The sequence below is a fragment of the Thunnus maccoyii genome, chromosome 22, assembly GCF_910596095.1.
Source record: "Thunnus maccoyii chromosome 22, fThuMac1.1, whole genome shotgun sequence".
Lineage (NCBI taxonomy): Eukaryota > Metazoa > Chordata > Actinopteri > Scombriformes > Scombridae > Thunnus > Thunnus maccoyii.
Genome location: NC_056554.1, coordinates 12,060,405 through 12,073,582, shown reverse-complemented (window position 1 = coordinate 12,073,582; position 13,178 = coordinate 12,060,405). Strand labels below are relative to the sequence as shown.

The following is a 13,178-nucleotide window of genomic DNA, read 5'->3' as shown; positions in this document are numbered from 1 at the left end:
TATTTTTAAGTACATGTATGAATATTAAAGCAGCCACATAATAACACAGGTGGCAAAAACATACCCATATAAGCCACTACATTCACAGAATGCTTCAGGAGTGTTGCAGTGACTAAAATAACACTCAGCTGGTCTAAAAGGTAGGAGTGATTGGCGCAGATTTTCCACTGCCGCTCTCCAGCACTTGATAAAACTTGATAAAGCCCAGCACACGGTGCATCCCACCCTCTACCCCACCCTAAACTCCCCCCCCTCCACCCTCCCCCCTGCTGCTCCCTCCATCCCTCCCTTCCTCCCTCACAAGGGGATGGGGAGAGAAGTTTGCCTGCGGCGCAGTCCACTGAACATTTACTGTATTTCATTTTGGGGAACAGCAACAAGAGCCTCCGGAGAAGCTTTCCAGGGAATGCTGAGGAATATCGGACTGCACAGAAACACCACTCACAGCTGACTTTTCTGGGTTTTTTTTTTAATATACCCTTGCTGAGATTGATGTCACCAAACTAGCGGGGAAGCTCGGGTCAGTAGGACAGCGGCCGCACGCGGACTGTTGTCTGTCGGACGGTGCTTTTCTTTTTCTTTAAAAAAAAAAAAGAAATTGGGTCCCGGAGAAGAAGAACAGAGCGAAGCAGAAACAAAAGACACAAAGAAGGAAGAACAAGAAGAAGAAGACAGTCAAAGTGAAAGTGATAAAAGAGTCCGGCTCAGAATGAATAACAACAAAATCGAGAAAGAAAACGAGCAGAGTGAATTCACCAACCACGAAGAGGAGGTATGTATCCGCACGCGACGCGAGCACCTGGGCTCACTGCTGTTGTAGCGCGTGTGATTGTAATTGGTCGGTCCGTGACCCATAACGACATCTTAATAAAGCGATTCACACGGAACCGGCGGCGCTAATAGCGAGTTAACGCCCAAAGCCGACATAACACCCCTGGTGTCAAAAATATTCCTGTGATATCCGAATTGAGGTGTCTCTTGTAGTAACTCTGTTGCATTTTCTGTGTTTATAACCCAGTTTTTGCCATGTAAAAGTTGCTAGACCTGACATGTTATATGCACGTGTAGCATTTAATAGCCTGTGGGGGTTTTCCGAAGCACTATAAATCATCCTCTAACTAAATTTGGCACCTGTCATGTATTTTCTTTAGACATATTCTCTCTTCTCCAAATAATTCTTGTAATTTACCTGATGCTGAAGCCAACTTAACATCAGCTTCATAATTTTCTTTATTAGACACTTACTTCCTGAGTAGTTACCAAAAGTAAAGAACAAAGCAAGACCTACCAGTGGGATAAATAAAGTATCTGTCTATCTATCTATCTATCTATGAATTTCTAACAAGCAAATCCTGAATAAGTCTGAGGCAATGGCTATAGCCTACAGTCTATAATAATAGGAGGCTTACTGTACCATAAAGGCAGACTTCATACGACACTGGAAAGCAGTAGTAAAGGGAATTCACAGCCAGGGTGAATTAGTTTTCACTGAAGCTGAGGGAGCAATTGAAGTTCAAACAACTGCTGCTGCAACATGTAGGCAATATCTCTTTGTGGCCCGCTGCTTTACAGCCAAGCAAGATATGACTTATTACATCTTTACACTGCAGAATGATATTGTTTATCCAAAAAAGAAATTGTGAAGTAATCCATTTCAATATGTATGTCCTCTCCAATATGCTGGATAATTGCCCGGTTTCTTCCTCTTCCTCCTCCTCTGTAAACATTTCACAATCTTGACCCGCTTCCATAATATCTCCTCCTTGGTAAATAAGTTTGTAGTGGTGCTCTTTGCATGGGGTGATTTTCTTTGGCACGGAAGTATCTCTATGCAAACGACAGACTTGTTATTTCAGAGCTCCACATGTCTGCAGCCAAGTGATGTAAGAAAGGTATATCAAATTATATCTGATATTTCTCTTGGAGCAATTTGATTAAGGCTCGGTGTACTGTTCGTCACTTTGTAACCGAATAGCCAAACGTACCCAGCCTGATGTAATACCATATTTGGTCCACCGCTGAGGTTACTATGGATGCAGGGAGTTAGTGTATTTCTACACAGATGAAGTAAAGTGAGAGGAACTGACTTCTTGGAAGTCTAATCGAGAGTTTCACATTGACCAGCTCCACTCACTTTGTGACCTTGTGTACGCATGCTACAGTACTGCAGTAGTATTATTTCATGGTATATGTACCAGCACATGATTCTGAGGATGCAACTAATGATTATTGTCATTATTGATTAACTTTAATGTAAAAATATGGGGGAATAATGAAAAAATTGTGTTTTCAATTCCGACTAACAGTCCAAAACCTACAGATATTCAACTTTTTGCTCAATAAATGACATAAACAATTAAATGATTATTAAAGTAGTTGTGGATATCTTTCTGTCGATCAGCTAATCAAATAATCAACAAATTGTTTCAGCACTACTCTTAACATTTTTGTTCCTTTGTTGCTACTGGCTCCTTTTTCTTTTCCTCAGTGAAGACAAAACATTACAAGAAAATTGTTTTAAACGCTTTGTTTAAAGACAGGAAATGAATTGCGATTATATTAATAACCGATTAATCCTTCAAGTGATTTTTTCAAGTAGAAATGGAAAACATTCTCTGTTTTATATGAAATCTTTGGCTCATGGATTGGTGGTTGGACAAAGAAAGCAATTTAAAGATGTCACCTTGGGCTCTGGGGAACTTGTGATAGGTGTGTTTTGCTATTTTCTGCTGTTCAATAAACAGAAAAAAAAAAGAAAATAAGTGACAGATTAGCTTACAGTGAATACAATCGTTAGTCATTTATTTTGATGAATACATCTTTAAACTAGCATACCCTTTAAAGACATCTGAAATTCTGTCATGTGCACAAGCAGGAGGGCTAGACGAGCATTGTGTAAAAAGCAGACACACAGAGACTGAGAGAGTAATGGCCAGAGCAATCTAATGGTTGTAGAAATGTTTGGAAGCCATCCAGACTGGCAGGGACTTCAATTTACTTGTGAATTAACGTAAGGTTAGACAGCACAGCTTTATCTCTTTATGTAAGGTTGTGTGTTAGACGCAGGGCAGCAGCAGCAGGTTTTAGGGAGACTGTACCACACAGACACACATTCACACTCGCATATAAGAGCAGGCAGGTGTGCATATTCACACAAAAAAACGCAAAACTACAAGAATAATGTGACTTATTTCTGGTTGAGATGCCATGACTTGCACTTTTTTTTGCACACAAGTCATGAACAGACTCTCCACACAAAGATGTAGTGTTTTATTTTCATACATTTCAAGGTTTACTGATGTTCAGTAGACTTATTAGACGTCTTATTTCCATATTTTCTGTTTTCCTCTTGTTTCCATCCATCCCTTGCATAGAAAACCTCCCCTATAGTCGAAGCCACTAACTATAAAATGCCAAACAGCTTTGTGCTTAACAGCACTAAAGTAACCATAAACTATGACCTTATGGGAGCCAAAGTTTAACAACCTTACTGGTATGACTCTCACATGCTGATCAACAGCGGCATCCCCCCCCCCCTGCACAGTGTAGTATGTGACTCAATGGATCACTGATTCGCACCAGTAAAGCTCCGTAGCAAGCTTGGCTTCTCATGCCCGCTTCATTGCTCAACCTCACACGCCATCATCAGTGTACACCAAAACTTGACGATGCTTAATGTTTATCTTGTGTGGACCAGTGCTCACCAAACATGGTCTTGTTGCAGACGAGGTATGTAGGTTTCAGCCCCGGCAGCATCTAATCTTGTGAGCTGGATTGATAAGCTTTATTATCAGGTGTTCTGGATGCTCTCACATACTGTGGCACTCAACGGCCACTGATGCAGTCTGGCTGACATGCCACCGTCTCTTACATGGCGAATGTCAAAGATATGTTTCAACAAGCTGCGGTTTCCAGACCTTGTAAGGACAAGAGACCCGAAGAGTCTCAAGAGTGGATTTATTTTTCATAAAACTCATTTACAGATGGGTTTAATAGAAGAATTGCATATGTTTTTACATGTTTTTTACATTCTGAACTATGGAGAGAGTTAAGTATATTCATTAAGACTGAGGTGAGGTGACAGATTCCAGGCATGTTAGTGTTATCATGATGGTAACATATCATGACAGAGTGCATGCGGTGAAGGGAGGAAGGAAACCGTGTTTACTAAAGGTTGTTCATCTCCTTTTAGTGCTGAAATGAATAGTGTTGACAATTCTGATTAATCCTATGAGTTATTTATGAAGCAGAAATGCCAAACATTTGCTGCTCCCAGCCTCTCAAACGTGAGGATTTGCTACTTTTCTCTGTTTTATATGATAGTAAATTGAAAATCTTAGGCTTATGTACTTGTGGTCTGACTAATTTAATCAACTAATCAGGGAAAATAGTGAGCAGATTAATTGCTAATGAAAATACTTGTTATTTTCAGCCCTAATTTTGATAATTGATTAATGATTTAAGTAATTTGTCAAGCAAAAGAGCAAAGCATTTGCTGATTCCAGCTTCTCAGATGTAAAAAGTTGCTGCTCTTTGCTGTTTTCACTGTGAATTGAATATTTTTGGGTTTTCAATTTCAAAACAAGCCATTTGAAGATGTTCACTTATCTGTTCTAGGAAATTGTGAAGGCCATTTTATCTATTTTCTGACATTTCACAAACTAAACAACTGATTAATAAAAGTATTTTTGTTCTATTAATACATCCAGCAAAACAAATGAGTAATGAAAATAATCATTTGTTGCAGCAGTAGCTTTAATACATTTTTGGAAGGGGAATGATGAGAAACAGTGAAAAGGTGAAGCCGCAGTACAGGTTGTAGGTATATGGAATGCATCATAGCCGGTCAAGTCACCTGACTAAGCTTGACCTTTAACCTTCTTGCTGCCAATTTCCCTCTCTTTCTAAATCCTGTTTACTAGTCAGGACCTGCTCGGCCTCCTCAGCCTTGAAGGTCCACTGGCAAACAGCGCTTGATTTTTGACAAATGAGTGAACACAGAGCATCTATTCTTTTATAATTTCCTCTACAGGATGAAACTATGTTTTACTTGAACTCGTATTTGGCCCAATCATAGTCAAACTGTCTTTCCTGGAAGTAACAGTGTACCACAGCAGGCGTCTCAGCACTCGTAAGACATCTGTTGATTCTGGTTCCTAGTTGACCATAAATGCGTAAGTGGATCTTTACAAGCGCCCAAAGAGAAACAGAATATCACTCAAGCAGAGTTCAGCAAATGCGGCGCATCTCCCTGGGGTGTAATTGGATTGTGCTCGGCCTGCTTTGGGTATCTACCAGGTCTTCTTCAAATAGCAGGTCATGTGGCCAGCGTGACCTTTTCCATGAGGAGATGTAGGTGGGGAGCTACGCTGCTGGAGAAGCACGGTGAAGTGGAGGGAGGCCACGACGGTCTGTAGCGCGGTGGCGTTGGCATGTGTGTGGTCCTTACGTGTGCATGTGTCTATGAAAAGGGCACGCAGATATATTAACTCTCAGTGACATGAAACGTTATCAGAGGGGAGCTTAGAGGGTAAAGTGGCCATGATGGGCAAAAAAGGAGAAAACATAAAAAGGATCTCACGGTTTGTTGAAGACAGTATATGCAGAGATTTACTGTAGATTAAGACTCTCAGTAAGAAAAAAACAAGATATACTATGAAATATACATTAATACACACAATAAAAGGCTCCTATACAGGCTCACATAGGCAGTAAAACCTCGTTCCATCTACCCATCTGATAGGTTGGAGTTTATTTATAAAAACGCCGGGGGAATTGTCATCTTATCTTAGCCATTTGTCAGCTGTGCGACAAGAGGTATTTGAAAAGACAACAACAAGGCTTAGTGTCAGAAACGGCTGGCAAAGGAGTCTGCTAAACGGATGTGAAGAAGAAAAGAAAAAAGTGAACGATAAATAATTGTCCCAACAGATATTTAGATATATATATATCTATTTATAGCGATATATAAGCTATTAAAACTGACGAGTGAGGAGAGAAGACTCCTGAATGGTGCTACTTTCCTTAAAAGGCCTGCGTTGTCAACTTTGAGTTTGCTTTGTAATAAATGATAGGCTACATGAGTGAAGGAAGTGGAGCTTTTGCCTAGACAGTGTCAGCCATCTTGTCTTGCTTTGTCATACTGTATTTATGTGCTTATTCTGTCACCTCCACTTAATATTGCTTACTCACAAGCTATAATTATCCACCTTACATTAACTCTTCTCTGTCTCTCTTTGCACACACTCCCTCACACTTCTTTCATGTTATGCACACTTTTTTTTTTCACTCAGTAATTCTCTAATTTCTTTTTTGACCCCCCCCTTCCCTCCCCTCCATCCATCTGCCTCCTCCTCTGGTGCTCCCTCTCGCCACTTTTATCTCCCTTCCCCTCCATTTCCTTCCCTCCTTCCTTTCGTCTGTCCCACCCTGTTTCTTCTTTCTCTCTCTTTATCTTGTTCTCTCGCCGTTTCCTCCCTCTTTTCCCTCCCTCCCTCCACCCTGGTACTGTTTATAATTTGCCACTCTTCTTCTCCTCTTACCTACTCCCTCCTCCTCTCGTCCTGCTCGCTCTCGCACCCATTTAATCCCAGCTGACAAACTCCTTATCCCTTATCGGCCCATAAGTTGAAAGCATGACCCTGAGATCTGAACAGAAGGACCGTTTATGGTCATGGGAAGAGCCCTAAAGACAGGAGCGAGCCAGGCAGAACGGTAACAAGGAGAAACTTGTCCGTCCGACTATTCAACTGTGTGCCAACAGCCTTTTGGCCGGCCAGCGAACGTTAGATATCCAAGGTCACACCTCTCAAGCTTGGCTTGTAAAAGAAAAGTCTGTGGATAGGCATTGATGGAATACCCCTAAAATGCTCAAGCAGGGCTAATTTCTTATTATGTTGTCCATTGTAAGCTGTAATGTAATTACATGTAATGTTATACTTTTCCAGGAAATGTAGATTAGCTACTCAACAGAAAATGAAAGATCCTCTTTTGTAAGAATTCAGACTTTATTTCTAAGCACATAAAAATGCATTTACAGTAAAGGCATTAATGAAATTAGATTTTGTTAAATTCTTTTTATAGGCAGGATCAGATGTCCACTCAATCAATCACTGCTCTTGGATATCATTGGCTAAGCATTTTGAATACAGGAGCTATTTGTGCTCAAATACATTCAGTAATTACCTTTAAACTAAAAACATGATAGGTATTGCTAAAGATTGAATAGTTGACCAACAACAACAACAACAACAAAAAAAATCAGCAGCAATTTTGAGAATCGTTTAATTCTCAACAGAGGAGACTATTAATCGTCGTAAGTTGTGTTTCTTCTTTTTTGAAAATTTGTTTATCTATGTTAAGTGTCTTTGAGTGCCTTATCATTAATATTATTATTATATGCTCATAGCAGCTCTGTGAGACTAAATACTAAGATACTCAAAATGCTAACATGCTGATGGCTAGCAAGTATGTTTACCATGATTGCCATCTTAGCTCAACTAATTCATCCTCACAGAAACAGTGAATATCTGAACCAAAATTCATGGCAATATGTCCAGTAGTTGTTGAGACATTTCACTAAAAGCCAAAAATAATTGATGGGTTAAGTGAGAAATGAGGGATTTTTAAGTGCCCTCACCAACCAACAAGAACAGCTGTAGCATCACAGAACAGGAACAAGTTAGCAGCAGACTTAGACGTCTTTATGGTGACACAGAGGATGACTGAGTATCTAATGTTGGTTTTTCCTCGCTTGTGCGGGATACTTTAACCTTCTGCCCACCCAACCTCAAAACCAAACAGTCTAAGGTGTCCACTTGGGCAAGCGGCAACAAAGGGAGCCCAAGAAAGGCCGACACAGACTTTGCCGATTAGTTCACGTTAATGAGCACTTTGGAATGTTAAGTCCATTCATTGAGACTCATCAGATAAAGGGAAAGGAAGAAGAGAGCAAACTAGTATGAAGGATTTTGATGAACCTTAAGCTGACAGCCAAGGAGTCAAACTGATGTGTAACTGACAATCTGTGAATGGGTCACTCTTCCACACATGTCATCCAAATGACATCTGAAGGAGGCCAAAACTGGTTCATGAGAAAAAAAGAACACATATGTGGGATTAAGACAAGTATTCTTTTCCAGGTTGGATTTAAAACAAGGGAAACTATAATAGAGAAAGGAAGAAAAGAGTCTCGGAGCAAGAGAAGGAAAAACATGGTGAAATGGGCGCTTACTTGCTTTTCCTAGATCATTTGTTTAAATGTCTTTTAAAGGTTAACCTGTTGGAACATTTACAGACTCTTACTGGGCCGTAATTGTTGGTTGAAAGCACTTGTGGGAATAAGAGAGAGGAAAGAGAAAAACAAAGAAATTCTCCTTTCAAAGATCAGTCGTGATGTTAAGAGTGTGCTCAACCTCACAGTTAACCCCCAGACCTACGTAATAACCTGATAACGGCTTCACCTGTGACCCCCCGACCCCGAATGTGAAACTTGACCCGTTGAACCCTTGCGATTAACAGACAAACGGAGTCATCCATTTATGGTCGTTTGACACCTCACAGGCCTGCAGTCTCTCACTCTTCACATTCTCTGACACAGAAGATGAAGAAAGAAAAAAAAAAAAAAAAAAAAAACTTGTGAGGATGATGGAGAGCGATGCCAACACAGAGCAGTGACAACTCAGACAGCAAAGGAGTGTGGGAGTCTGTCAGTAAGACTGTTTTTAATAACGCGGCGCTCAACTGATGCAAGAAAACTCAACTTGCCCCGAGCTCACACGGGCTTATGGGTAGACTTTGATTTTAGCTCGGTCACAGCGAAGACTTGTGTGTGTGTGTGGATTTGAAAACAACTCATGTGGGTGTGCAATGAAAGATTTCTTTTGTGCTTTTTTGATTTCATATGCAGGTAATCGCAGCATTGTTGCATGCACACACACACACCACAATGGGCTACTGTACCCTCTCTTTCATTGCTTCAAGGTTAGAGCTGTGTCCGGCCACATGTTGGCTTGAAGGACCTCTATCTATTAACTTGGCTGTCGAACACACACACACACACACAGGGAGGGAGAAAGAAACACAGTAATCATCTCACATCGCACCAAGGTCGTGTCCCTCATTTCAGCCGGAATGAACGGTCAAAAAAGCACTCAATTAAAGTCAGAGCAAATATCTGAGAAAGTCACACAGTGCGTCAGATTATAATGAGGCATTTCAGGCAATAGGTGTAACAAATTTTATCTCAGTCTACAACGCAAGCTGAATAGAAATGACACATGAATAAATTGCTGGGTCGTTTAATTAGACAAATCAAGCCACTTTATGGCTGACAAATTCCAATCCTTGTTGAAGAACATCTTGTATACTGTATTGTAAGTTTTGAATGAATCAGTTGTGGTGTAAATTTTGGCTTTGTAAAATTAAGACCTGACATTTTATTGGGGACGTGACTGTTTTGTGGAAGGTTGGTCTCTTGGTTTCAGGGCCTGAACCTTTTCCTGTTCATGACATTTCAGTAGTAAAGCAAGAAAAACATCAATCTGAACCTGTTTTTTTTTCTTCTTTTTTGCATCAAACGTGTTGGCTCAAAGCTAAATTCATTAGCCTTTGTGTAGTGAAAGCGGAGTTATTTTTTCTTTTGCCCCTGTATTCGCCTCATATCAAGGATATTTCATTTTATTACAATTTGGATCCTTTTTTTGTAGATTTTGTAGGATTCTATTGGTCATGATAAAATTGTCATCAGGGTAATTGCTAATGATTGCAATATTGCTAAAGAAGTTCAACAGAGCAAGATATGTTGCATTGTTCCCAGATCCCAACAATGACTTGGTGAATACAGTGTTATAACAAACAATAGAAACAATTACCAAACCTACATAAAGTAAAACCCAAGTACTTATAGTTCTAGTAGCACCAGTCATTACCATGCTAGCTACTGTTCCACTAGCTTCTGCAATTCAATCTCTCATTCAGCATTTCTTTCGATGGTCTTTCTGAAAAAACTTTCCATATTCCAAGATAGCTAAATATCTACTACAGCAGTTGCAATTACAGGTTGAAACCTTTGTGATTTTAACAAAGTTTAACAACAATTACTCTGTTAGCATAAAAAAAACCCTACAGCTCTGATGAACATTTAAAAGCCCATCAGCATGTGTATTTACATTATCGTAAAGTAGTATCTTCCATATCTATGATATCCACCAGCTCTCTCTTCTAATTCAATTTCTTCAGTTTTTTACCTCTAATCTCTGTTGTCTAAAAAGGCCTACACCATTCACTTCTCTCTGTCCTGCTATTCCTTTAGCCACATCTAAACTCGCCGCTGCCACTTGACTCACCCATGGACTCACCTTTTCTAACAGGGTGGTGATATTTAACCTGTGATGGTCTTGGGCTCATGGGAAATTGTGTTTGTAAAAAAATGTACCATCCTTATATATGTATATTTAAGCCATTGGCATTAGAGCAAATTAGGTTTTCTTACTAATAGAGCAGAACATATAAGTTTCGTCTCACTTCAGCTCTCCATAAACTGGAATTATCCTTCAAGATAGGGTTAAGAGTGTCGCTGTGAGTAGAGGCCCCTCACCCCCTCTTCTAGAACCTTAGAGAGGCACTGGAAACCCTGCAAGGTGCAATGATAGAGTATCAATAAGGTGATGACCTCATCCGGGGCTTGTGGAGTCAAGGATCTCTGATTAGAGGTACATTGATCCCTTGGGACTTGCTGCAGTAGTGGCATTAATAGGATCTGATGTTTTTGGCCCGGGGCTCCACACTCTGCTGTTCTCCGCCTCAGCGTTGCCAGGGAACTGTGGTGGTACGCCGGCTGTGAAGTACTCAGCTGGCTTGCGGTAGGTAGGGACTGCTGTTTTTGATCGAAGCCTGCCTGCATGTTGGTGTGTGAGCACGCCATAAATGGTCAATGATTCAAAGGCCCATACCAGGCCACTCAGCACTATGGAAATGTAAGTATGTGACTCACGAGGAACCAATAAAACAATGTCTCTAAAACCCAATAAAACAGTGGCAAAAGGTTTATCTTTGCTTTTTACGAAATGTGAGGATTCTGCTTAACCCCTGGTTCGACCTTAAGTTTAGTTTACTACACCTTGATGTCTTTACTTGGTTGCAATGTGGGCCTTCTTGAACTCTCTGCGAGCAACATAAATAAAGACTGATACTGTAATCAACAGCAGATGTCTGCAGGAGAGAAGTGTTGACACATTTGCCTGTGAATCATCCCGTATCCAGCGTGTGCAGCCTGCTCTACACCGGACACACCGCAAAACGATCATGTATCACAACAGCTGACGTCAGGAAGTCTCAGGAATGAGGTCCGACACAGACAAGAATGTCCCATTGTTCTGAGCATGTAAAGGACACATTGTGGTGCTTGTTTGTCTTAACTTGTGCGGCATATCCAGGTCTTAAGTGTCTATTAGCCTCATGACTGAGGATGGGAGCTAAATCAAAGATGGGATCTTAGATAGCTTGGCAAGGGAGGATAGATGAGTAAGATTTTCTTTATGTGTGCCAACATTCTGTTTAAGGTAGTGTTGCAGAAAATGAGAAGAGATAAAGCTTCAGTAGACATGATTTTCATTTACGAATACATCCATACCATTACTGTAATCTTATTCTAAATGTCAAACCCAATTTATCTGCTTATTCTGATGTTCATTGTTGACTTTTCTCCACATGAAGAGAAACAAAAAAACTGGAGAGTGAAAAAAAAATCTGTCATCTGAACAGCAGCATGAGAGTGCAGCATCCAGCATCAGATCTTTTGTCTCTGATGTCTTCCTGGCATCGTTTTGTGGTCATGAGCAGCTGTAACAAGATTTAAGTCCATGTTCTCTGAAATAGGGAAAATGATAATGAAAACAAAACCAGTTCATGACAGAGATTTCAAAACCAAAAAGCTTTTTCGTGACTTAGCTGTCCACTCCTCAAACACCTCTTTAGATTTTTAGTTTTAGCGCTAGTATTTTTAGAGAACATTTAACCATTGCACTATTAGTTTTATCAGCCTCAACAGCTGTCCCTGACTGGCCTTGCTTGTGTCTGATTGATGCCATCCTGTTCTGACTCTTTGTTACCATATAAGGAGACCCTCAATGGAGTTTATTTAAACAGATCTGCCGGAGACAGATCCCAGTGATGGCCCTGCAGGGTCCAGCTCAGTTCTGATAAGATAAGATAAGAATGGAGGTGAGAAAGTGGCCGAGGTGATTTTTGGCTAGATGGCCGGGTTAGCATTCGCCAGCTATTGCTCCCCCAGTTGCTAAGCTCCATTGTTTGTGTGTTGCTCTGCCTTTGGCACCAGCGGTGCGTATCAGGTTACATGTGGGAATGAGGTGTAGTGTTACTTCAGCAGTTCCTTTGTCCCCTGAGTTGTGAATCCACTATTTAATGAATCTGGGTGCTTTGGATGTACTCTCTGTAATTGCATACCTACAGTTTTATTCTAAATTTGGCCTTAAATAGAATCAGATTATTGAAAAAATAATTAAATTATGCATCCAAATCCACTATCACAGTAATGATGTTGGTGTGTAGGGTGGAGCTTGTGGAAGCTGGTTTGATGCACACAGTCTATTGTTTGATTATGATGTCTCTTGTGCACTAAAGCAATTATTTCTCTGAACCAGGCTAGTTTCAATTAGGTGATAATTCGAGGTATGTAGCATGATTACTGCCTATTTAGATAACAAACTTGTCTATGAAATGTATAATTTGTCTGTTCTTTCTTGTGCGCCACAGTTATCTTAGCATCACTACACTGGAGAAAAGGTGATTTTTTTCAAAAACTAGTCAATATGAGAGGTTTTATGAAAAAATAAAGCTGTTGTGTTATTAGGGGGCACATGTAGTTCATGTAATTCTAGTTAAGAGTTAGAAATGCCTTTCTTAACAACTGCCTGCTGCCTAAATTAAGGACAGATCCTGGATAAAACTACATGCAACAAATCGAACTTCCTGTTTCATCACCTCCTAAATGTAACCAGATCTGCATTCATGAGATGTGACAGGATGTCTCAGCATCTCTGTCTTGTAGTGCTGCTATGTCTGTGTTTACTAAATGTTGCAGTTGGTGCTAATGTGTCTGCATATGCTGAAAGAACCTCTGCTGTTCACACAAGCCCTTTTGGAGAATGTTAGCCAGG

The 13,178-nt window shown here is 40.4% G+C and overlaps 1 protein-coding gene across 5 annotated transcripts in view; it reads left to right on the top strand.

Annotated features, from left to right (window-relative positions):
• The first annotated feature begins 277 nt into the window (after window positions 1-277).
• The window catches only part of LOC121889097 (RNA-binding protein with multiple splicing-like), a 44,914-nt gene continuing 32,013 nt past the window's right edge, over window positions 278-13,178 (top strand). For 2 of the 5 annotated variants that reach the window (XM_042400779.1, XM_042400777.1), the window contains exon 1: window positions 279-772. In XM_042400779.1, the coding sequence (XP_042256713.1) occupies window positions 710-772 (63 nt within the window). In that variant the 5' untranslated portion in view covers window positions 279-709. Of the gene's footprint in view, window positions 773-13,178 lie in introns of all 5 variants that reach the window. The other 3 variants (XM_042400778.1, XM_042400776.1, XM_042400780.1) reach the window with 2 other exon arrangements.